This window comes from Hyperoodon ampullatus (assembly GCF_949752795.1).
Source record: "Hyperoodon ampullatus genome assembly, chromosome: 9".
Lineage (NCBI taxonomy): Eukaryota > Metazoa > Chordata > Mammalia > Artiodactyla > Ziphiidae > Hyperoodon > Hyperoodon ampullatus.
The window spans coordinates 32,301,532-32,328,660 of record NC_136922.1 but is presented as its reverse complement, the minus strand read 5'-3'; the positions used below and the strand labels follow the sequence as shown (position 1 = coordinate 32,328,660).

Sequence of the window (27,129 nt, the reverse complement as noted above, 5' to 3'; positions counted from 1 at the left end):
ACATATATACACTACCAAACGTAAACTACATAGCTAGTGGGAAGCAGCTCCATAGCACAGGGAGATCAGCTGGGTGGTTTGTGACCACCTAGAGGGGTGGGATAGGGAGAGTGGGAGGGAGGGAGACACAAGAGGGAAGAGATATGGGAACATATGTATACGTATAACTGATTCACTTTGTTATAAAGCAGAAACTAACACATGATTGTAAAGCAATTATGCTCCAATAAAGATGTTAAAAACAAAAATTAAAAAAAAAACCCTAGAAATCCAAATTTTTGTGTGAATTCAACCAGAAATCCATGTTTCTGTGAATTCTCCTGATTTTAAAATAGTAATGTAAACTCTCTGTTATCCAAGCAAAACAGGCCACAAGCTGAATTCAGCCCACGGATCACATGTTTCTGGGAGAGTGGCTTTCAGTAATACAATTAACAAGCTTGATCTAATAATTTTATGTCAAATTTGGAAATTTTAAAATACAGCTGGAACATACAGAAAGGTTATCCAAAACACAAAAGCAAAACACCTAAAAGATGGATAATTTTGCCTACATCAAAATTAACAATGTCTGTTCAATTACCAAAATAAATTTGTTAACTGGAAGAAAATGTTTGCAATCTGTATAACTGATAAAGGATCAGTGCCCAGAAATATAAATACTACAAATCAATAAGAATAAAAAAATAGCCAATAGAAAAATAGGCAAGCCTACCTCAAGAAACAAGAAAAATCTCAAGTAAACAATCTAAACTTACACCTAAAGGAACTAAAGAAAGAACAAACAAAACCCAAAGTGAGCAGAAGGAAAGAAACCATAAAGATCAGAGCAGAAATAAATGAAATAGAAACAAAGAAAACAATAGCAAAAATCAATATAACTAAAAGCTAGTTCTTTCAGAAGATAAACAAAATTGATAAACCTTTAGCCAGACTCATCAAGAAAGAGAGGGAGGGGACTCAAATCAATAAAATGAGAAATGAAAAAGAAGAAGTTAAAACAGACACCGCAGAAATACAAAGCATCCTAAGAGACTACTACAAGCAACTCTATGCCAATAAAATGGACAACCTGGAAGAAATGGACAAATTCATAGAAAGGTATAACCTTCCAGGACTGAACCAGGAAGAAACAGAAAATATGAACAGACCTATCACAAGTAATGAATTTGAAACTGTGATTAAAAATCTTCCAACAAACAAAAGTCCAGGACCAGATGACTTCACAGGTGAATTCTATCAAACATTTAGAGAAGAGCTAACACCCATCCGTCTCAAACTCTTCCAAAAAATTGCAGAGGAAGGAACACTCCTAAACTCATTGTATGAGGCCACCATCACCCTGATACCAAAACCAAAGACACTACAAAAAAAATTACAGACCAATATCACTGATGAATATAGATGTAAAATTCCTCAACAAAATACTAGCAAATAGAATCAACAACACATTAAAAGGATCATACACCATATCAAGTGGGATTTATCCCAGGGATGCAAGGATTCTTCAATATAAGCAAATCAATCAATGTGATACACCATATTAACAAACTGAAGAATAAAAAACCATATGATCATCTCAACAGATGCAGAAAAAGCTTTTGACAAAATTCAACATCGATTTATGATAAAAACTCTCCAGAAAGTGGGCATAGAGGGAAACTACCTCAACATAATAAAGGCCATATACGACAAACCCACAGCAAACATCATTCTCAATGGTGAAAAACTGAAAGCATTTCCTCTAAGAGCAGGAACGAGACAAGGGTGTCCACTCTCACCACTATTATTCAACATAGTTTTGGAAGTCCTAGCCATGGCAATCAGAGAAGAAAAAGAAATAAAAGGAATACAAATTGGAAAAGAAGAAGTAAAACTGTCACTGTTTGCAGATGATATGATACTGTACATAGATAATCCTAAAGATGCTGCCAGAAAACTACTAGAGCTAATCAATGCATTTGGTTAAGTTGCAGGATACAAAATTAATGCACAGAAATTCTTGCATTCCTATACATTAATGATGAAAAATCTGAAAGAGCAATTATGGAAACACTCCCATTTACCATTGCAACAAAAAGAATAAAATACCTAGGAGTAATCCTACCTAGGGAGACAAAAGACCTGTATGCAGAAAACTATAAGACACTGATGAAAGAAATAAAGGTGATACCAACAGATGGAGAGATATACCATGTTCTTGGATTGGAAGAATCAATATTGTGAAAATGACTATACTACCCAAAGCAATCTACAGATTCAATGCAATCCCTATCAAATTACCAATGGCATTTTTTATGGAACTAGAACAAAAAATCTTAAAATTTGTATGGAGACATGAAAGGCCCCAAATAGCCAAAGTGGTCTTGAGGGAAAAAAAAGAAGCTGGAGGAATCAGACTCCCTGACTTCAGACTATACTACTAAGCTACAGTAATCAAGACAATACGGTACTGGCACAAAAACAGAAACACAGATCAATGGAACAAGATAGAAAGCCCAGAGATAAACCCACGCACCTATGGTCAACTAATCTATGACAAAGGAGGCAAGGATATACAATGGAGAGTCTCTTCAATAAGTGGTGCTGGGAAAACTGGACAGCTACATGTAAAAGAATGACATAAGAACACTCCCTAACACCATACACAAAAATAAACTCAAAATGGATTAAAGACATAAATGTAAGACCGGACGCTATAAAACTCTCAGAGGAAAACATAGGAAGAACACTCTTTCATATAAATCACAGCAAGATCTTTTTTGATCCACCTCCTAGAGTCATGGAAATAAAAACAAAAATAAACAAATGGAACCTAAAGAAACTTCAAAGCTTTTGCACAGCAAAGGAAACCATAAATAAGACGAAAAGACAACCCTCAGAATGGGAGAAAATATTTGCAAATGAATCCATGGACAAAGGATTAATCTCCAAAATATATAAACAGCTCATGTAGCTCAATATTAAAAAAACAAACAACCCAATCCAAAAATGGGCAGAAGACCTAAATAGACATTTCTCCAAAGAAGACATACAGACGGTCAAGAAGCACATGAAAAGCTGCTCAAAATCACTAATTATTAGAGAAATGCAAATCAAAACTACAATGAGGTATCACCTCACACCAGTTAGAATGGGCATCATCAGAAAATTTACAAACAACAAATGCTGGAGAGGGTGTGGACCAAAGGGAACCCTCTTGCACTGTTGGTGGGAATGTAAATTGATACAGCCACTATGGAGAACAGTATGGAGGTTCCTTAAAAAACTAAGAGTAAAATTACCATATGATCCAGCAATCCCACTACTGGGCATATACCCAGAGAAAACCATAATTCAAAAAGACACATGCACCCCAATGTTCATTGCACCACTATTTACAATAGCCAGGTCATGGAAGCAACCTAAATGCCCATCGACAGACGAATGGATAAAGAAGTTGTGGTATATATATACAATGGAATATTACTCAGACATAAAAAGGAATGAAATTGAGTCATTTGTTGAGATGTGGATGGATCTAGAGACTGTCATACAGGGTGAAGTAAGTCAGAAAGAGAAAAACAAATATCGTATATTAACGCATGTATGTGGAACGTAGAAAAATTGTACAGATAAACCGGTTTGTGGGGCAGAAGTTGAGACACAGATGTAGAGAACAAATGTATGGACACCACAGGGGGAAAACTGCGGTGGGGTGGGGATGGTGGTGGTGGTGTGATTTATTAGGCGATTGGGATTGACATGTATATACTGATATGTATAAAACTCATGACTAATAAGAACCTGCAGTATAAAAAAACAAACAAAAATAAAAATACTAAACTTTCGTTGGGTTATTTGTATGGAAATATGTTAATATAAATGTTTCAGACATTACATGAAATTTCTAAATATCTTATATGTTCGGGTATAATGTTATAAGTCATAAGTCTATTTACTACTTGAAAATGTGTATCTCAGAAATAACTAAATTTCCTTGTGAATTGCATTATGAACTTTCATCAAATCTTTAACCGTGGTCATTTTTATGCCTTTTGTCATTTACAGACAGTTCTGAGAGTACTCTGATGCTTTTGCAAAAATGTTCCTATAAAAGGGTTTCATCTTCAAGGAATTCATGGAAAAGACTCTGACAAGTTCAGGTTTCTGGTAAGTGACTATACTGCTGAACTGAATGAATAGGCATTTTCAGAACTCTAATGGAAAACTGATGAATTATAAAAGTGCTAACAAAAGATCAAGATGAAAAAAAAATTAATTACATGGGACTGAGTGAACTGATGAGGATGATTATAATTTTTGTGACTTTCTGTTTGAATTAAAAAAAAAAAAATCCGGGCTTCCCTGGTGGCGCAGTGGTTGAGAGCCTGCCTGCCAATGCAGGGACACAGGTTCATGCCCCAGTCCAGGAAGATCCCACATGCCGTGGAGCGGCTGGGCCTGTGAGCCATGGCCACTGAGCCTGCACATCCGGAGCCTGTGCTCCACAACGGGAGAGGCCACAACAGTGAGAGGCCCGTGTACTGCAAAAAAAAAAAAAAAAAAAAAAAAATCCCACAAGGACTCAGAGGCAAAAAATATACAAATCAATTTTCGCTGGAGGATTATTGGACTAAATGTCAATATTATGACATAGTATGAGTGTGTTTCGTGTTTGGTAGTTGCAATCATTGTTGCTTTTGTTGTGGTCATCCATTTACAATGCTTGGTGACAGTTTATTTATCTCTTGTAAAAATAAGATACAGTGTGTGTGTGTGTGTGTGTGTGTGTGTGAAAATAAAAAAAGAGGTTTCGTAAATTCTCTCTTAAATTTTCTTTTACTAATTGCTAGTATATAGAAATATTAATTTTTATATGAAGACCTCATATCCAGCTTGCTAAAGTCACTTATTAATTCTAATTCTATACATCATTTTAGATTCTTTAATTATCTGGAAATAAAGTGTTATTTCTTTTTTTCTATCTTTAAAAAAAAAAAAGAAAAATAGGCAAGGGACTCCCCTGGTGGCACAGTGGCTAAGAATCTACCTGCCAATGCAGGGGACACAGATTCAATCCCTGCTCCAGGAAGATCCCACATGCCATGGAGCAACTAAGCCCGTGCGCCACAACTACTGAGCTTGCGAGCCACAACTACTGAGCCCACATGCCACAACTACAGAGCCCACACACCACAACTACTGAAGCCTGCTTTCCTAGAGCCTATGATCTGCAACAAGAGAAGCCACCGCAATGAGAAGCCCATGCAACGTAATGAAGAGTAGCCCCCGCTCGCTGCTACTAGAGTAAGCCTGCATGCGGCAACAAAGACCCAATGCAGCCAAAAATAAATAAATAAATAAATAAATTTTTAAAAAGAGAAAATATCTTCCTAACACTGGGTTAGGAAAAAAAAATTTTAAACAGTACACAAAAAGTACAATCCGTATGGTAAAAGATTGATAAATTAGACTACATTCAAATGTAGAGCTTCTGTTGATCAAAAAGACACTTTGAAACCCATGAAAAGCTCATATCCAGAATGTATAAGGAACTCCTACAACACTCCTAGTGTTGAACACACTAGTTCAAGTGCTTATTAGCACAACTACTTTGGAAAGCTGGCACAACCACTGAGGCCGAACATACACATACACTATGTCTCCCCAAGTCCTCTCCTGAGTGTAATCAGACAGAAGTGCATGCATGTATACATCAAAGACTTGTACAGGAATTTTCACAGCAGCATTTTTTGTACTAATAAAAACTGCAAGCAAGCTAAGTGATTATCCTTGAGAAGGAACAAAAGCCCAGTAACTGGGAAGTGGTACAAGGGGGATTTCTGGAGTAATGGAAACATTCTGTATCTTGATCTGCGTGGTGGCTGGATGAGTAATTAGCTATGTACTTCTGTATGTGCTTGTGTACATGTCTGTAATACTCAATAAAAATAATTTAAAATATATATACTTCACATAATTCAACATTTAGAAGACAATCTAGAAACTTTGAACAACTGATTGTACTGATATATTAATATATTAATAAATCCTTGATTAACTTTTTAGAATAAGCAAGTCATTAGGTGTGATAATGGTACTGTATATTTATGTTTTTAAGACTCCTCATATCTTAGAGAGTCATACTATTTATAGTGAAAGGATATTATGTCTGAGATTTTCTTTAAAATAATCCATGGGGGAGTGATGGGAGGGGCACAGGAAGTACAGTTGAAACAAGGCTATGAATTTATAATTGTTGAAGCTAGGAGTTAATAACTGTTGAAGCTGGGTGTGAGTACATGGAGGAGCTTCATTATGTAATTCCTGCTACCTCTGGACATTTTCCATAATACTAACTTTAAAAATATAAACATATGCAGCACTATTTACAATAGCCAGGTCATGGAAGCAACCTAAATGTCCATCAGCAGATAAATGCATAAAGAAGATGTGGTACAAATATACAATGGACTATTACTCAGCCATAAAAAGGAACAAATATGGGTCATTTGTAGAGACGTGGGTGGACCTAGAAAGTGTCATAAAGAGTGAAGTAAGTCAGAAAGAGAAAAACAAATATCGTTTATTAACGCATATATGTGGAATCTAGAAAAATGGTACAGATGAACCGGTTTGCAGGGCAGAAATAGAGACACAGATGTAGAGAAGAAATGTATAGACACCAAGGGGGGAAAGGGGCGGATGGGATGAACTGGGAGAATGGGATTGACATATATACACTAATACGTATAAAATAGGTAACTAATGAGAACCTGCTGTATAGCACAGGGAACTTCACTTCGCTGTACAGTAGAAACTAACACAACATTGTAAAACAACTATACCCAGGACTTCCCTGGTAGTGCAGTGGTTAAGAATCTGCCTGCCAATGCAAGGGACACGGGTTCGAGCCCTGGTCCAGGAAGATCCCACATGCCGCGGAGCAACTAAGCCCGTGAGCCACAACTACTGAGTCTGCACTCTAGAGCCTGGGAGCCACAACTACCGAGCCCACGTGCCACAACTACTGAAGCCCACACACCTCGAGCCTGTGCTCCGCAACAAGAGAAGCCACCGCAATGAGAAGCCCGTGCACCACAACAAAGAGTAGCCCCTGCTCGCCACAACTAGAGAAAAGCCCACGCGCAGCAACGAAGACCCAACGCAGACAAAAATAAATAAATAAATTTATTAAAGAAAAAACAAAAAACGTACAAAATAATACTCTCTCTGTATACACTATTATATGTACATACTATTTGTATATATATGTAATATATATTACATATAAAATATACATACATGTTCTTTTTTTAAAATCTGTATGTGCATATAAATTCACTGCAACAGATCTGGAAGGGTAGAATATACCAAACTAGCAACAGTGATTAATTTGGGGACCAGGAATGGGATGAGTAATATTTGTAATGTTTATCTTTTCTCCAAGGAGAATATATTCATATACATCCAGTAAAATTTAAAGTTAATTTAAATTAAAAATAAAATAAAAATAGATTTTTAAAAATTAGCACATATAAAATTCTTATTTCTCACCTTACCGTCACCTTTTAAAAAGGTAATTTTGAACATTTATTTTTTAACTCAAGCAAAATCTTAAGACCTAATGAGACTCAAGAAAATAGTTTGAGGGACTTCCCTGGTGGTCCAGTGGTAAAGAATTCGCCTTCCAATGCAGGGGACACAGATTCGATGCCTGGGCGGAACTAAGATCCCCCATGCCGCGGGGCAACTACTGAGCCCGCGCACTGCAACTAGAGAGCCTGCATGCCACAAACTACAGAGCCCACATGCTCTGGAGCCCAGGTGCCACAACTAGAGAGAGAAAACCCACACACCACAACTAGAGAGAAGCCCAGGCGCCACAACTAGAGAGAAGCCCCTATGCCACAACTAGAGAGAAGCTCATGCACCGCAACAAAGATCCCACGTGCTGCAACTGAGACCAGACACAGCCAAAAATTAAAAATAAATAAATAAATAAAATAAAAAAAGAATGTAGTCTGAGGGACAAGGGACTGCCCTAGTGGTCCAGTGGTTGAGAATCCACCTTCCAACGCAGGGGACGTGGATTCGATCCCTGGTCCTGGAACTAAGATCCCACATGCCACAGGGCAACTAAGCCTGCACACCGCAACTACTGAGCCCATGTACTCTGGAGCCCACGTGCCACAACTAGACAGAAGCCCGCACACCACAATGAAAGATCCTGCATGCTGCAATGAAGATCCCGTCTGCTGCAACTAAGACCCGAAGCAGCCAAAAATAAATAAATGAAATAAAATTTAAAATATATAGAGATTAAAAAAAAAAAGTGTGAAAACCTGAGAATCTCTGGTGGGGTCATCAAACATCCTTCATGCATTACATCGAACACAAAAACTCGGCCTCGACACATCACTGCAATGTGACTTGGGCAATGCCCTTCACTCTCTGGAAAAAGAAAAAGGAAACAGAAGACTCAAATCTCTCAAAGTTAAGCAAGAGTAAAGCTGCATATTTACATCCAACAGAAAAAAAAAATTCCTCCAATATTTTATCTATCATATATTCATCAAATATGTCACATGGGGCTTCCCTGGTGGCGCAGTGGTTGAGAGTCCGCCTGCCGATGCAGGGGACACGGGTTCGTGCCCCAGTCCGGGAAGATCCCACATGCCGTGAAGCAGCTGGGCCTGTGAGCCATGGCCGCTGAGCCTGCGCGTCCGGAGCCTGTGCTCCGCAACGGGAGAGGCCACAACAGTGAGAGGCCCGCGTACCGCAAAAAAAAAAAAAAAAAAAAAGTCACATGAATAAAAACACTTTAATAAGGTGATAAGTTTCAGTTATTATGTCATAAATACATGTTCCTGAAACCCGTCTATGTAAAACATCTAGAAATCCATGAAAGTTTCAAATATTTGTATACCTTAAGAGTCATATAAATTCCATATTATTGCAGGGCTTTCTAGTTTTATTTATGGATAGGATGGGAAGAGAAAAGGGTCGCAGAGAAATCCTGGAGGAGAGCTATTTGAGTTAAGTTTCTTTTGGGGTTTTTCTTTTTTTTTTTTTAACATCTTTATTGGGGTATAATTGCTTTACAATGGAGTGTTAGTTTCTGCTTTATAACAAAGTGAATCAGCTATACATATACATATATCCCCGTATCTCCTCCCTCTTGCGTCTCCCTCCCACCCTCCCTCCCTATCCCACCCCTCTAGGTGGTCACAAAGCACTGAGCTGATCTCCCTGTGCTACGTGGCTGCTTCCCACTAGCTATCTATTTTACATTTGGTAGTATATGCAAGTCCATGCCATTCTCTCACTTCGTCCCAGCTTACCTTTGCCCCTCCCTGTGTCCTCAAGTCCATTCTCTACGTCTGTGTCTTTATTCCTGTCCTGCTTGGGATTATTTTAATATTTATTGATCATCACATAATTTAACTGCAATAGTATCTATCTGTGATTTCTCAATAAAATAGTTTTCAGTAGAATAAGGACACTGTATGCCTGGGTGGCAAGGAGAAAGCATTTTGCCCAATCTGTAGCATTACTTAAGGCTCTGATGACACCTGGTAAGCCACTGATAACTGATTCTATGACTCATTTGGCACCTCTTAATTCCCCAAGAACTATTTATTTTTGAGATTTGTAAATCTCAGACTATTCTGATTTAGTCCCATTTTTCAAGTACTAGTCCCTTTGACAAGGGTCTTCCTATAAGATCTCTGCTCCTTCCCTCTCAAAAAAGAAAGAAGAGGAAGAAAGTTAGGAAAGACATATACTGCCACTGGAAGTAAATTTATTGGTTGACATTACATACAAGGAACTGTGTTAAATGTTTTACACAGATTATCTAATGAAATCTATTCATCAGCTAAGAGGAAGAGCCATTTCCTGATAGCACTATTATTTTTTCTCTTATATCCTATTTCCTCAAGTCCTTGTAGGTGAGGTATGTATTTCCTTTGTCCCTCATGGCTATTTCCAAACCATTTTTTCTTTCTTCCCCTTCAAAAACGTCCATATCCTTTTACATTTACCACCACTACCTTTTATTGCTGTCCTCTATTACCTAAAATTTCAGGCTTCAAAAGAAAAAATAAAATAAACCTGATGCCAAGTTAATCAATAAATATTTGGGAAGAGGACGACAGAAGGGTGCCGCCACAGGATGAGCATAAGAGGGGATATTTGAGCAGAGAACAAAATGAAGCAAAGGTGTGAGTACAGAAATACCTGCAGGAAGAGAGTTCCAGGTAGAGGAAACAGCAAGTACACGGGCATTAGGACAAAAATGAGCTGGTCTGCTTAAAGGGAAACAAGGTCAGTGCAGCTGCAGCAGAGAGAAATGGGTAGAATGGTAGAAAAAATTGGGGCCAGACCATATTGGCCTTAGAAAGGGCTTGCGATTTGAAGCATGATGGAAAAGAAGCCAATGGAAGGTTTTAAGCAGGACAGTAATAATGTCACCTAATTAATACTTTATAAAGGGCACTCTAGCTGCCATATGGAAAAGAGATTTTAAGAGGGAAGAAAATATACAGCAAGATCAGTTAGGAGGTAACTGAAGTGGTCCCGGTGAGAACCACCTAAGTGAGAGTTGATGGTGGCTTTGACTGGGGTGTGACACTTGAAGGAAGCAAGAGGTCAATTTTTTCTTTTTAAGAAGGGAGATATTACAAATTGGTACAACCCGCTAAAGAGGGAAAACTGTTAATGCAGCACAGAGAGAAAGGATAATGCAGAAGCAAGGTCCTTGATTAAACAAGAGGTGGTAGAGCCCAAGGCACCTTACAGAAGGGTTATCCTTAAGAGTCAGAACAGTTCCACACTCTTAGAAAGAGAAGACAAAGTATATGAATGTGCAGTAGTGTACTGCAAGGAGGTTACAGAATGGGCCAATATTTGAATGAATGTTTCTATGACTGCTGTAATAAATTACCACTAACTTAGTGGTAAATCAACACTAACAACACAAATTTACTGTCTTACAGGTCTGGGGACCGAAGTCTGAAATGTGTCTCACTGGGCTAAAATGAGCGTGTCAGCAAGTCTGTGTTCCTTCTGGAGGCTCTAGGGGAGAATCTGTTTCCTTTGCTTTTTCAGCCTCTAGAGGCTGCCCACATTCCGTGGCTCAGGGCCCCATTCCTCCATTTTTTTGGGAGGGTGGGTTGCCCCACACGGATTGCAGGGTTTTAGTTCCCTGATCAGGGATTGAACCTGGACCCTGGCAGTGAAAGTGCTGAGTCCTAACCACTGGACCGCCAGGGAATTCCCTCCATTCCTCCATCTTCAGAGCCATCAAGAGAGGATCATGATTTTCTCATGCTTCCACCCCTTTGGTTCTCTCCTCTGCCTCTTTCTTCACTTATAAAAATTCTTATGATTGCTCTGGGCCCACCTGAATAATCCAGGATACTCTCCTTATCTCAAGGTCAATTGATTAGCAAACTTAATTTCATCTGCAACCTAATTCCCCTTTACCACTTAAGGTAACACATTCAGTCGGTTCCAAGGATTAGGAAGTGGACGTATTTGGGGGTCATTATTCTGCCTACCAGATAGGTTGGCAACTTTGGTGATAGAAACATTGCTTTACATTTGTTGAGAAATAAAAGAGTTCATTAGCTGGGAATAAAGAAGGAGAAAGGCATGAAACAGTCTTCTCTGGAAGTGAGAGAACAGCTTGACAAAAGAGTACAGCAAGGTAGTGCTTTGCGTCCACTTGAGGTTTGACTGAGAAAGGTTAAGTGATGTTTTGTGGTTCCCTCTGGCCAAGTAAATTGCTAGGGTAGGTCTCTTGAATATGTGGAGGAAAGACAGAAGACTGAAATTTAAAGTGCTGAGGCGGGGGTGGAGTGGGGAGGGAGGGAGCAGCTGAGCAAAGGTTTGAATGTATACGTAAGGAGTGGTGACAGCAAAGAACCACAGAGATGTGAACATGTGGCCACGGGGAGGGAGAAATGAAACAGTGAAGAACTGCAGAGTAACTGAATTTTAAGTCAAGATGTGGTCAAAGAAATGGCTGAGGTGGACCGAAAGGAAGTGAGCTGTGAAGAGAAGGTGGAGGTCAGAGTGAGATGCCTAGAACCACACTGTTGGAGGTGAGAGGTGGAGGTGATTACAACAGGGTCTATGGCTGGGCCATGGGAGTGGGTGGCTGCTTGAGAAGGAGAGGAAGGAAGGAGGAGCCACGGGTCATCCACAAATGGAGGCTGAAGCCAGCAAGAATGTGACTGAGGTAGTAATGGAGAGACAGACAGTGAGACTGGTGCTAAAGCAATCAATGAATGAAGGAAAGTGACCAAAAGAGAAGTCACTATGACAATGACAAGCAGGGGTGACATAACCTGATAGCATTTTTTTTTTCAAGAGCTAAAATTGCAAGGGAAAAGAAAACATGAAAAGGGCAACAGGAAATAAAGAAGACACCAACATCTCCTACTTGCCTTCCAGTACCAAAGTGTAAGAGAAAAACAAAATCCCCATTTGAGATGGTTATAGGAAAAGCGGTGTAAAAAAAATAACCAGGTTTCATGAACAGCACCTTTCAGAAGGAAAGGGGAACTTTCTGAGAAAAGGTGGAAAATATAATGGATTCTGCTGACCATGAGCTCCATCAAGTACAGCAGAAGGGTTTGGGGAAGGAGTGGAGGGTGGGTCCCAGCAGTGGGGAACTTGAGTCAAATTAGGCTATGCACAAATCCATGCATCTAGATGACAAGAGATGACATTCGAAGTCTGAACTTCTTGGGCAAAATGAGGTGCACAGGATGAAAAGCAAAACTGAATTAGTCTTAATGGTCTCGTAAGGTAAAAAACAAAAAACAAAACTAGGTCTAACTTGCCTCCTTATTGAGACTAGCCTCTTATCTGCAGCAGCCTGCATGCTGCCGTCCCCCTCAACACACATAATTACTTCAATTTTCTCCTTATCCAGGACAGATTCTATAGCCAACATTATAATTTCTCCCTTGCAAAAATCTTCACTCCCTCTTCCTCTGCACCTGCCCCTGTTGCTGAAGGAAAAAACACAACACACCATATAGTCTAACTTTAAATTCATAAAAACACATCTCAACACTGTTTAGCTACCCTATGTTTCCACAGTATGTTTGCTTTTCCCACTTTCCAAAATGACCATTTCAAACCATCTCCTTTTTTCCTCAAATATTCCACCCCCACCTCAGTTCTTATTTCACCAAGGAAAACACAAGCATTACATGGAACAGCCTCCTCTTTCTACAGCAAGATCAGCCCATCTGTGTGCATCTGGACGCACACTTTCTGCATTGCCTCTCATCCCTGCTCCTGCCAAAGACCAGTTCTTCCACAATTTCTGCTCTTATATTCTCAATGTCTTTGGTTCTTTATCCTTTCCCCTGCAAGATAATTTTTCCTTCTCTCCTATGTCATTCCTATGATGTATCACCCATCTTTTTTAAAAAAATAACACACACACACACACACACACAATCTCCCACTGCACATCCAAACCTTTTCTGCAAGCATTATTTCCAAATGCTGCCACCACTTCTTCAGTTTGCTTTCATCTCCTCCAGCTGAGCTCCGTTCCCCAACTTCCACTAACACTGCTCTTGTCAGGGGCAGCCTCTGTCCACATCACTCTGACAAATCCAATGGTCACTTTCAATTTCTACCTCATTTGACCTCATGGGAGCATTAGGTAAACAGTTCTTTCTCGTGGCTTCTGGGAGACCACTGTTCTTGTTTTCTTCCTGCTTTGGCCTCTTGTGCTGGTTCCTCCTTCTCTGACCACCAAATACTATATTTGACTGTGATCAGGATCAGTACTGGTTCCCCAGATCATCTTCAGCTATATGTATTCCAAAAGTAATCCTACCTATTTTTATGGGGGTAGAAATGATTTCTATGCCTGCTAATGATGACTCCTAAATCTTTATCTGCAGTTCTGAATTCTCCCCAGTACCCCAAACTCTGTACCCAACTGCCTATTTACATTTTCACTTAGATGTCTAAAAGGCATCTTAAATTCAGTGCAGTCTAGGGAACTCTTTATTTTCTTCCCTAAATATTTCCTCCCAGTTTTCCCCACCTCATGAACCAACACACCTATCTACCCCGTTAGCTTCTCAAGCCCAGTAACTTGAGGTCATCTGATTCCTCTTTTTCTCTCACATCTCACAACCAATCTATGAATAATTCTGCTTACTCCATATCCAAAATATCTCCAGAATCTAGTAACTATTCACCACCTCCATGCTACCACCCTAGGACAAGTCATTGTTATGGCTCACTGGGACTACTAAAACAAGCTTCTAATTCATCTCCCTGCTGCTACATGTCTCTCTCTTAAAAATTTAGTCCTCAAACAGCAGGCAGAATGATCTTTTTTAAAACATAAACTGTTCACATCACTCTCTTGGTCAAAACCCACTAATAGTATCTAATCACATTTTAAATAAAAGCCAAAAAACCTTAGTTGGCTTACACAGTACTATATGATCCAGACTCTTTTACATCTTTACAACCCGCCCCCTCCTTCTTGCCTACTACTCTGCTCCATCCACACTGCCCTTCGAACATGCCAAGTTTATTCATGCCCAGAAGATTCCCCCCTCAACACACACACACACACACCCCACCACCACCTCCACCTCCACCACCAACAACAAGCTGAACTAAACAAAAACAAAAATGAAAAGCAAAAAACTGTGCCAGATCATCTTATTATTCAGATCCTCAGTGAGGTCTTCCCTGATGACCTAATCTAAAACAGCCACCCAGTTACTCATGTGATTTGAATTCTCTATATAGCATTTGTCACAAACTCTATATTTTTTCATGTTTACTGAGTCCCTCAGCTTTATCCCTATTTGCACCTCTTCAACTAACTGTAAGTTCAAGAACATACTAACCATGACAGCTTAAACCACTGTATCAAGAAGTACATTATTAAATTAATGAATCCCCACCTTATGCACTGTTAAAGAACTTACCTTATCTAAAGACATAAGTACTAAGCGATAAAAGATTGAATTCAAAGCCAGGTCTATTGATAATAGTTCTTAACTAATATGCATATTATTTCTATTTGCTACTGCTCTTCTCCTATCAATTTTCTCCTGTTCATCTTTTCTTTTTTTTCTTTTTTTTTTTTTTTTTTTGCAGTACGCAGGCCTCTCACTGTTGTGGCCTCTCCCGTTGCGGAGCACAGGCTCCGGACACGCAGGCTCAGCGGCCATGGCTCACGGGCCCAGCCACTCCGTGGCATGTGGGATCTTCCCAGACCGGGGCATGAACCAGTGTCCCCTGCACCGGCAGTCGGACTCTCAACCACTGCGCCACCAGGGAAGCCCTCCTGTTCATCTTTTCAATTCACATTTGGACGTTCAACTTTATGCCATAAATAACCAGCTTCCTAATTCTTTCTTTTAATTCTTTCTCTTGCAACATCAAGGTAAATGTGTCTGGTCTTAAGGACATTAAATATCTCAAGCTCCTACAGAGTTTTACACGCAAGAAGTTGAGTTCTACATGAAAGTAAACTTATACTTCTCACACTACAAGCAAAATTGGGTATTGAAATTTTACTTTTAAATAAAATTTTATATAAGAAAAATACCCATTCATAATGACATTCTGCAGTAATATAAACTATGTTATTAAATTTATAAGAAAAGTTCCAGAAGTAACTGGAAACCAGCAGTTACTACAACAGAATTTTCCCTTTGAAGATATGCTAGGACACCAAGCAGAAAGCGCCATTAAACTAACTGTAAAAACAAAAACTTTGATGAGTCAATCTGAACTCATGTGCCTTCAAGAAGATTGGTATCAGGCTCTTACCTCATACGAAGAAGAGGGGTGGGTTGAGGGGAGGAAAGCATACTCACAAAGACAAATGGGACATGATGAGCACATACAAACACTCAAAAAGAGAATTCAGATAAGAAATGAGGGTAGAAAGAGAAGGATCCAGATCATATGCTCCAGATCTCCTAAAACTGATTCATAATTCTACTCTTTAACTAAAATTTAAACTCTCAAATGATGCAACATAAGCAACAGGTTTGTACAGAACCATGTAAGACAGTTTCAAAAAATCCATTCCCACAAATTACTTCCAGCTAATCACTATGACTGAAAGAAAAGGTTCATAGAAAGCTTCTGATTAGTCAAAATCCAGTAAGAAATATTTTTCAAAACAGTATGTTCCAAATAAAAAAAAAAAAAGTATGTTCCACAGTGTCATGGGAATTCCCTGGTGGTCCAGTGGTTAGGACTCGGCACTTTCACTGCTGTGGGCCCAGGTTCTATCCCTGATCAGGGAACTAATATCTCACAAGGCACACGGAGCAGCCAAAAAAAAAAAAAAAAAGTATGTTCCACAGCATCACAGAAGAAACTGCAGCAAAACTACCCAAATTCCAATGCTTTTACCAGAAAAAGTACATGTGTTTGTTTTCTACTTACCAGTCCTAAAATAATTAATAACTGAATCTCTAGTAATCCCTGGAACCTTGCAGGTGGAAAACAGCATTCGGAATTGATTCATATCTAGAGGAGTATTTCCAACTTTATGAACAGGCAATTTTTCTCTATTAAAACAAACCAAAAAAGTATATTGACCAAGAAATCATTATAAAATTTATAAACCAAACAGTCACACCTATAGTATTCATCCCCATATGAGTAAGTTAAGCTTCTCAACATTGTGCGACCTGAGACCTTGGGTAAATATGTAACCAAATTGACGTAACTATCCTTACTTTCTTAATAGCTGCCAGTAGTTCAAGATATGCCAAAGACTTATACTTCCTCTTTCCAATTGCGTGCCTTCCTTTGGAGGCCAGTAGTGTTCAATATGGCTTGCAGCACCCCCAAAGTTGACATGCAGTTGTGATGGTATACGAACATCCAGGTAGGCAACATTTAGCCACCAGTCTTCCAGCTAAAAGAAATTAAGAACATCAGCCTAATGTTACTGATAATACTTCAGTGTGTAACTGCTGGGGGGAAAAAAACCTCTATTTGTCCTTTTTTCTTTAATTAGTCTTCAACGCTTAAAAACATGTTGTGTTTTAAATCATCACAGATATTAAAAAACAGTACTGTGATCATTTCTTTCTTTCAGAATTATGGGATCTGAATTAAGTACTATTCAGTTCAACTACATTATCAAAAACAAACAAGAAAGCACTGAAACAAACACCTTCAGACCGATCATACTGAAATCACCAAGTACTCAGAGTACCAGGAGTACCCGACAAAGTACTCTAGGTGTGTTTTCTCAGAGTACCTGGGGTACAATAGATATTCAACAAATCCTCAATTATAACAATTATTAAGGCACTTATAATTTTCCTATTTCCTTTTTCATAGAAATATGAAAACTTTTCAGTAGGCTTAAAACTAATTTGGATTTTTCACTGACACCACTTTCTATGCATCCCTCTTTCATGACATGCAATTGAATTTCATGTATAAGTAACTGGATGTCACCAAATTACCTGGAGCTCTTTTTGAAGAATTTGATGTTATAAACTATAATCAGTCATTTGGAAAAAGATATAAGTGAAAAGGATACAGGCAGAACAACTTCTTTACCTTTACCCTAATTTAATTAAAGTCACTCAAGGCTCAAGATTGAGAAAAAAGGCATCTTGAGGTATAAAATTTTATTATTCCCTCATAGGTATCAAAGGACAATGAGAAGATCAGCTTGCTTTTTATTTCTACAACTAAATGACAGTTACAATCATTATTTCTAGATTAAGGCAATATCTTAAATTATGAAAACTCATCCTCTGGTTTGTACTACAGAAGCAGAGTAGTTAAGATGAAAAAGTCAAAGAAGATTCCTTGTGGCAAATTACTGACATCCTCAGTAATTATGAAACCACTGTCTCCTCAATCTATCTAACTGAAACATAGAATACTCATAACCATTCTCCACTCCAGTTTTATAATGCCCCTTTTCTCCTACGTACTGTTTAAATATTTGTATGCCACCAATGTGATGTTTATTTTAGTGTTGTGGGACTTTGATTATCTGCGCAAAGTGTTTTTCTCAAGCATGGTCTACAGATGACCTGCATCAGAACCACAAGGAGTAGTTGCGAAAATAAGGATTTCTGGGCCCCCATTCCAGAGATACTGAATCAGAATCACTGGTCCCAGGAACTCTGCATGTCAACAGGTTCCCCAATAGGAGAGGAGCCGACACACAACACTTACTTAAAGCTCCCCAGAGTTAAACAATTCACTCATTCTTTTGGATGATGATAAAGACAACAATAACTAAAAGGATTTTACAATACAGTAATAATTTAAAAGTGAAAGCCAGATACACTTATATTTTTCATTAAGTATCAATATTCTAAGTACAATAACATAAATACCCAATTTCTTTTTTCTTTTGCCCTTTCAAGTAATTTCTGCTGCAATTTTTCTCCAATACCATTTTGAAATTTTTGGACAATTGCTTCAGTTTTCTTATATTCTTCTTCATTTGCAAATGGCTTTACTATAAAGAAAAAAAAATGCATTAAAGTACTTAGATATCAAGTACCACAAACTCACCTCAATTATTATTGCTTACACAAATCTTGACTCAGTTATATAAAACACTTATGTATTAGAGCAGTCCACTAAATTATAATAGAGTTTACGACATGAAAATGGCTGAAAAGCAATAATGCAAAATACTGGAAAAAATAAAACAGTGGATACTATGTAGTCTGCTAACTACTTCCCCCAAATTATTTAAAAATCATTCTAGATGATGATAGTTAAAATGACATATAGGACTATCATCTAGCTACTAGTCCAATAGGAAAGTAAATCCTGTTTAGCCATAACTGAGAGAAATTAAAGCTTCTTTCCACTAATGTTGACGCAGAGCCTTAAACATTATCAATGTAAGTGCAATATGTATGTAAATTTAAGTGTAAAGCCTTCCCAGAGCAGTGTAGGGTCCCTTCTGGCCAATAACGATTTCCCTCACACACAGACACACACATAGACACACAGACACACACACACACACACACACAAAGTATACAGGGGTCCCAGTCCATGCAAACCAAGTGTTCTGAAAATTAAGCTATAAATGAAAGTAAATTAGAAATCAAGGGACATTAATATCTTCCTTTTGTTTTATTTTTGTCACTTCAAAGTCTTCTCTTAAAGTTAATTTAAATTAGCTGCATTCAGAGAGCACAAGTGAATAATCAGTGAATTTTTTTAAAAAGAAACTAGAATTCCAAGATGAAAGTAGGTGTGAAAAAAGAATTAAAAAGAAAAATCAGAGGGCTTCCAATTAAACAAAGGGAACTAAGGTCATAAATTTATCTTCACTTCTAGAAACTCACTAAAATGAGAGTAATTAAAAAGGCATAAATTCTTAAGGACATAGAAAATGAAGGAAGAGAGGACAGCAGACAAGTTAATATTTTACAAATTAGAAAACACGTGGGAAAATGGTGACTGACCGCAGAATGGAGAAAGCACCAACAGCCTGGAAAGTGGAATGTAGTGGGAGACAGGGGAGGGTTAGGTGCAAACCAACAAGCAAGTCAACTCCTGCAGCAGAACCCCAGGAAAGTTCAAGAATTCAAGAGACATGGACTTCTAAAGGAAAGGGACAAAGTGAGGCTGAAGAAAGGACGACTGCTTCAACATCGGTAAAAGCGGCAGACAACCAGCCCATCCACATACATCCCTGTAGATCTTCTCCATCCTAGAAAGCCAGGCAACTCCTTCCCAATGGCACTAGAAATCTGAAGGTTTACTCTCAGGAGAAGTTGTACCAAACAAGCAGAATATGTGGATTCTAGCTCATATTTTAAAAAGAGGGATTACAATGAAAGTGCACACCAGAACAATGAGCCCTCCTGCGCCCCTCTCCACTCAGCTCCCAAAACATTAACAGTCAGGCTTATGCCTTCGCAACAAAAGATGAGAGAATTCTTCTTTGGAGAAGCTGATTAATCAATCAGTCCACGAGAAAGGAGTACTGGTATTTGGATATGTCCCAGTGGAGATGCCAGATCTCTGCCCTATTACCCTTCAAGGCTCATCATAAGGCCCACTTGTCGTCAAGGTCTACCCACACACACGGAGCTCCCAGTCAGCTTCTTAGGGTCTGACTCAAATATGAATGACTAAGGATTGCCAGATATTTGAGGAAAGCCACTAACATAACAGTCAGAGAGCAGAACAAACCAAAAAAGGACTAATGATATCAAACAGTAAATGGACCAAAAAGGGACAGGCACTAAAAATGAAAGGAAAACAACTTTTTAATTAAAAGCTTCACCCAGAAGGACCCAGATCCAAGTAACAGGAGTTGCTCTCAGAAAAAGAAGGGAGGAGAAAACTATCAAGGAAATGAAATTTTTAAAATTTCCTAGAACTGAAGAATATGACTTTTTAAATGGAAGGGACCCACTAAGTGTTCAGAGAAATAAATGACAAAACCTACACACCATGGGACATCACTGAGATATTCAGAATAACAGGGATAAAGAAAAGGTTTCCAAATACATCCAGGGAGTGAAAAACAACAGATCACATATATAGGATCAAATACCAGAATGGCATCAGATTTCTCAAGAGGAGCAAACGAACAGTGACTTCAAAACTTAAGAAAAAGTCATTTCCAACCCAGAATTCTATACTCAGCCAAACAATCAAGTATGAGTAGCATAAATACATTTTTAGGTCATAACATTCTTTTCCTCCCAGACACCCTTTCTCAAATAGCTACTGAAGATGTACTTCACCAAAATAAGGGAATAAAAGAGGAAGACAGAACCCAGGAACCATGGAATACAACACAGGAAACAGAGGTGAAGAGAACCGCCAGGATGATGGTTACACGAGAGCCCCGGGGTAAGCGTTGTCCAGCCAGCTTGAAAAAAGTGAACACTGATTGGAATAAGAAGGTAGGGGGCCCCAGGAGGGATGTCTCCAAGAAGAAATAAAACTGAGGGACTATCCTATGTACTTAAATGGATTCAGGGATTTTAGGTGTAGTGAAGTATTTGGGAGTGAATTAGTTGTGGATACAAAGCATACTAAGCAAATGAAAAATGAGGAAAAACCCAAAAATGCAGCAAAAAGGTAATCAAAGTACTGTACACTGAATGGGTCTCTTGTGAATAATTGCATAACCACAAACCCTCAATGGTCAGGTAAATTAATTTGGGTAAATGCTGATTTATATCAGGTGAACACTAATCTAACTGCAAATGGTGATTTCTTACAACTACACTGAGAAAATGAGAGGGAAAATGTGGATATGTTAGATTGCATAAACGTTGGGAAGCGAAGGTGGAGGTTAGAGGGTGTAGGACAGCTAAACCTACATCTTTTTAGGAACTAATATATAACATCTACAACTAAAAAAAAAAAAATCCAAGAAATAGTAGCATAAGAATGTTAGTTTAGGGCTTCCCTTGTGGTGCAGTAGTTGAGAGTCTGCCTGCCCATGCAGGGGACACGTGTTTGAACCCTGGTCTGGGAAGATCCCACATGCCAAGGAGCAACTAGGCCCGTGAGCCACAACTACTGAGCCTGCGCGTCTGGAGCCTGTTGTCCACAACAAGAGAGGCCACGATAGTGAGAGGCCCGCGCACCACAATAAAGAGTGGCCCCCGCTTGCCGCAACCGGAGAAAGCCCTCGCACAGAAACGAAGACCCAACACAGCCAAAAATAAATAAATAAATAAATAAATATTTAAAAAAAAAAAGAATGTTAGTTTAAATCTGGAGGTAAACACAAGAAGCAGATAAAATATTTCAAAATGCTTGCCTAAGAGCATGGGATTGGCAGTGGGGGAAATGAGGCAGAGGACTACGACTTATTGTAAGCCTAAAAGTACTACCTGGCTTTTTAAACTATGGAAAAATTAACATGAGAGAGAAAGACAGAAATGTTTTGGACATTTTAAGGATAATTTTAATTATCATAAGCCTAGAGGAAAAAGCAATTAGACCCTCATCAACTTCTAACAATTTCGCAGTTTTCTAAGTTGCCAGCAATATTAATATATGCTAAAAGATTACAAACATACCTGATTCAAGGTATTTCTTTAATGATTCTTCAAGTGAAGGAACAGGCAGTGATGGAAGAGAATCCTGGTACTGAAATGTTCTTTCTTCACTTGATTTAGCCAACTGATTTTCCATGATGCGATCACAACAGGAACACTAAAGAAAAAAAAAAGCCCTCATAATTCAATGTCATAAATATTCTTTTAGATGCTAGTCCCAACTCACTACATCACTATTTAGTGACCACAGTATATCTAGGACTTGGTCCTAGTCCTTAGGAATTCATGAACTTGTCAGAGAGAGAAAACCAATTAAAAAAAAAAAAGTGTAGACTCAAAAGTGCTAGAGGTCAAGGAGTGATCAGTAAGACCAGTATAATTATCATTTATTGAGCACCTACTATTTGCCAAGTACTGCAATAAGTGTTATAGAAAATGTGTTATCTCTCTCATATTCATACTATCTCTGAAAGGTGGCGTTCACTGCCATTTTACCTAAGAAGTCAAAACTCAGAGAGATTTAGTAAATTGCCTAAGGTCAAACCAACAACTCAAATCCACACCTGTCTGACCACAATCTTCCTCCCATACAAAGGCTACATGATAGTGGGTGAGGTCTAAATGGGTAGGTAGAATTCAGATGTGTAGAAAAGGATAATGGGCTGAGAGAAAGAACTTTGAAGAGGAAAATATGAAAAGCTGTGGAAGAGTCATCCAACTATAGAGTTACAAAATGTTACAGAGTACATAAGTCATATGACAGGCAGCTGTAACCTAACCCTGCAGTGGTGTGAGGCCTAAACAGAATGATCTCAAGTATCCCAAAGCAATCTTGTACATTTTCCACAGATGTATTAATTTTCAGAAAAATCAAAGTAATACAAAATGTGAATAAAGAGATTCCTCAAAGAAGCCTTTATAAATTATATATTAAAATAGCAGTTGAGAAATGAAGAAGCATTAATATTGAATAAGAATTTCCTGTCCTTTCAAATACTACCTGTTAAAACTAATAGCAAAGCCAAACAAAATATTCCACTCAGAAAGTTATAGAGTAAAACATTATAAAAAACAATGGCGTGGCAGAGACTGTTTTCAGCCAATATAACTTTCCCCCTTCTTTCTTAACAGAATCCTGAGTTTCAGCTGGGGAGACAGCCATATAGCTGTATCTTTCCTACTCTCCCTTGGAGCTCAGTATGGCTTTGCGATGTGTATGTTGCCTCCAGATCATTCACCTGTAAGGAACTACAGGTGTTCTCCTGTGCTTTCTCTCCTCCTCACTGCCTATCAGGAAAGTCCCAACTGGAACAGCACTTTGTACCCATTTACGGGAGCCAGGTATTGAGGCTGTCAGAATCTTCCTACTAGCCCTGGACTCCTTCTTCTAGATGTATCAAAAAAAAAAAAAAAAGATCTTTTATTTATGCCATTGTAGTTTGGCTTTCTTTGTTAGGGGAGAAGAGCTTAGCCTACACCACTAATATAACCCAAAAATGAGGTACAACAAAGATCTCAATTCCTCTGCTTCTTCCTATCTAAATAGGAAGAAGCACTTCACTTTGACCATCTGCAAACACGCCTTTAGATCTAATAGAAATGTAGATCTGGGTCCAAATACCAACTCGCCATTTTCTAGCCATATGCCCCTGCACAAATAACTTTACCTGAATTTCTTCATCTGTAGAGAGGATACTCAAATAATCAGACAGAGTTGTTGTTAGGGTTTTGGTTTTTTTTAAATACCTGCAAAACTGCACTGTAAAAATAATCTAGCTTTGAGACAACCACATCAGGCTACGTAGAATTTCTGTAAGCGGCCCCCATGATTCTGCCCCCTCTAATACGCAGAACCTGTGAATATGAGATTAGCACCTCCTTGACTGTGATGGTGTTATTGCACAATTGACCTTATTTGAAGTAAGGAGGTTATCCAGGTGGGCCTAATCTAATCACTTGAGCCCTCTGGACCAGAAAGCTTTCTCCAGGAGGTAGCAAAAGACTAGTCAGGGAGATTAAAAACATGAAAAGGATTGGAGGTGCTATCCGGCTTTGAAAATGCAGGTGGTCTTGTGGAACTGAGACAGGCCCCAGCTGACAGCCAGTAAGGAACCTCGGTCCTACAACTGCATGGAAATTAATTCTGCCAACAACTTCAATGAGCCTGGAAATGGATTCTCCCTCAGAAAGGCCAGACCAACAAACTTTTATTTCAGCTTTGTGAGATCCTAAGCAGCGTACCCAGCTAAATCTACAGAGACCTCCCATCTACAGAGCTGCTAGTTAATAAGTTTGTGTTTTTTTAACTGTTAGGTTGGTGATAAATTGTTATGGTAGCAATAGGAAACTAACACACATATACAGAAAAAATAAGCTATTCTCTGTATACATCCCTGCCGCTCACTAGACTCTAGGAATCTGAGACCACGACTACCAGTACCATACTCACTAGTCTTAACTCACCAAAAGGTACACAGTAAAAATAGGAATTATCAGATTCTTTCATGGAGGATTGTTTTGAACTCTCAATCACAAAGATTAAATAATACAATTCTAAAATAACCTACAAATGCATTAAGAAAATGATGACGCTGGATTTAATTACAGTGGGCCTCCTGGGAGCAATAAGATGTAAACTCAAAGTAGAAAAACAGAATCAGGTAAACAAGAAACAGAAACAAGTAAAATAAATAGATTTTCACATACCGGTACACCAAGATCAATTGTTTAGGACTGCCAAGAGCGTGTTGCAACAAATCTGTTTTGGAATCACAGAGATTTGAACTGGGCTGGTGACTGTGGGCAGGAAGAAAAACAAGTTTAACAATTGCAGGGGTAAAAAATCAACAGAAACTAGTAAAAGAAGGTGGAAGACAGACAACTTAGGGGTTGGAAGCCCCAAGCCTCAAACTTTTGGCAATCACAGCAAACACACGCAAACAGTCCAGCTGCCAGAAAGCGGGATAAAAATTACTACACTATTAACTGGGTTAACTACTAGGACAACTACACTCCCTTCCATGGGACAGTCCCCAGAAACGATGTACCTCCCGGTGCCCGGGTACCTGGTGCCGGCGCTTTGTCGCAGGGCTGCAATTTCAAAGCTTGGCTCTAGAAACAGAAGGAGTAGAGGTCGACGAGAGGTCGGAGACTCCTCCCACCAACGCAAAGGCAGCTCCGCATACTCCAGAAGCCACCAGGTGAGAGAAATTCAACCAAGTACCACGACGGCCCAGCCTAGCGGCCCAGCCTCAAGGATACCTCTCAGACCCCGGCAAGCGAGATGCCTGCATCCCCGCCAGTCCTGGCAACTCTGACGCTCTCCACAACTTAACGCTGTTCTAACGCCTTAACTTTTCCCCACCCGCGAAGGGTTAGCGGGGGAAGGAGGGAGGAAGACGTGAGAGAGGGAGGGAAGGAACACTACTCCAACGGCTGGCTAGCCCCGACCCCCAGCGGCTGATAAACTCCGCCGCACCGCACAGCTGCGCAGGCGTGCTTCCCTGAGGCCGCCCCGGAGCGGCAATTGGACGGAGAGCCGCGAGGGTCCCGCCCCACGGGCACTGGATAACGGGGATTGGCTGGGAAGCCGCGACGGTTCCTTCTCCCACCCCCCCGCGTACTTGTAGGCGGGGGGGGCGGGCCGGGCCTGCGCTCTGGTGCGACCTAGCTCCGCCTCCCGTCCTCCGTCGGGGGCAGGGTTCTAGGCTGCGGGCACCGGAAAGGCTCGGCTGGGCGGACGAGAGGAACAGTCCAAACATAGCCCGACAGCAGTCAACTGCTTGCTGCCGGTGGAGGTCAGCGCATTGCCAGGGACACGGAGGGCGCTAAGGGCCGTGCTCCGCTCACGCAGTTACCTAACCGTCTGGAACTGATGTAGGAACAGATGGCCCATTTTCACCTGTTCCTCTTCTAGCCCCACTTATGGCTTACCAGCCGCTCTTACCCCGTTCCGCGTGTGACGCTTTTTGTAACCCCCAAGTAAGAATGTATACCAGCGCCTTAAAAAGGAATCCTATTCTTCACTCCGTGTCCTAGGAAGAGAACAGTAACCACATAAATCCCTACTTGACCTCTCTTTTCCTTCATTCACTGAGGCTGAAATTTGCCCAGCGTGGAGAGGCTGCAGCCCTCTGCTCCTTCGGGGCTTCCCTACCTTTCCACAGGTCTCCATGCTGCCCAAGGTCCTCCAAGCCCCCAGGACTCACAGTGCAAGCTTGAGGTTGACCAGATGTCTCTTACTATCGCACCAAGAAATGAAGTTTTTAACCAGAGGGAACTAGGCAAGTTTTAGAGGAAGATCATAACATAGTTAACTTACTTTCACAGGCAAATCATTTTTACATTTACCTCCTGAAATATACTGTTTCATTTTTCATTTTAAATACACTTTCATTTTTGTGGAAGAAAAGACAAATAGTTTACAGTGGCTCTGAACTGGATATCAAATATAAATAACTGGATTCCAAATTAACTTGTCATTACAGGTCCTTTGTCTGTCTTTCCTAAGTCCCTTAATAGTAAAATTTGACCAGAAGGGAACTGAGGCTATGTATAACTGAATATTCATTTGGTGTGAATATTCATAAGTTCTCTACAGAAATATTAATAAGTTTGGTTACAGTGCAACTTCCGCACTTGCTGGAGATGTTACTTAATATGTGGCAGACACACTTCTCCGATAAAAGTTCTGAATTCTGAAATATATCAGGCCAAAAAAGTTTTCAGATAAGGCATTGTAAAGTTGTAGTAGTAATTTCTGAAGGTGCGGTAAAGAACTTTTCTCTCATAGTATTTAAGTTCTGTGTTCTGGATAATGTTCAAATTGGCTTACAAGATATTATTCTTAAACAGAATTTTAAAAATAGTCAAAAAACCTTCACTGTATTTTTTTTTCCTTCCTAGTGAATTTTGGCACCTCTTAAAGTTTATGCATGTTTAATGACTGTGGGTGCTTTAGGGTCACTTAGCTTCACTGCCTCTCTCCTAGTCTTAATGTTTATTTAAAGGGAAACAAGATATTTCTGTAAAGATTCCTGGATTCTTAGAAAGAGAAAAACCTGTGGTACTGAGTGAAAAGGAGTGGAACAGAGACTTG

At 39.5% G+C, this 27,129-nt stretch overlaps 1 protein-coding gene across 2 annotated transcripts in view; it reads right to left on the bottom strand.

The window, feature by feature from the left end:
- Positions 1–22,167, bottom strand: part of CROT (carnitine O-octanoyltransferase) — a gene marked incomplete at both ends in the record, with an annotated part of 63,841 nt that extends 41,674 nt beyond the window's left edge. For both annotated transcript variants that reach the window (XM_079711721.1, XM_079711722.1), the window contains 5 exons: positions 8,328–8,436; positions 16,447–16,571; positions 16,743–16,924; positions 18,375–18,499; positions 22,053–22,167. In XM_079711721.1, the coding sequence (XP_079567847.1) occupies positions 8,328–8,436; positions 16,447–16,571; positions 16,743–16,924; positions 18,375–18,499; positions 22,053–22,167 (656 nt within the window). The remainder of the gene's footprint in view (positions 1–8,327; positions 8,437–16,446; positions 16,572–16,742; positions 16,925–18,374; positions 18,500–22,052) is intronic.
- Between the last annotated feature and the right edge of the window lie 4,962 nt (positions 22,168–27,129).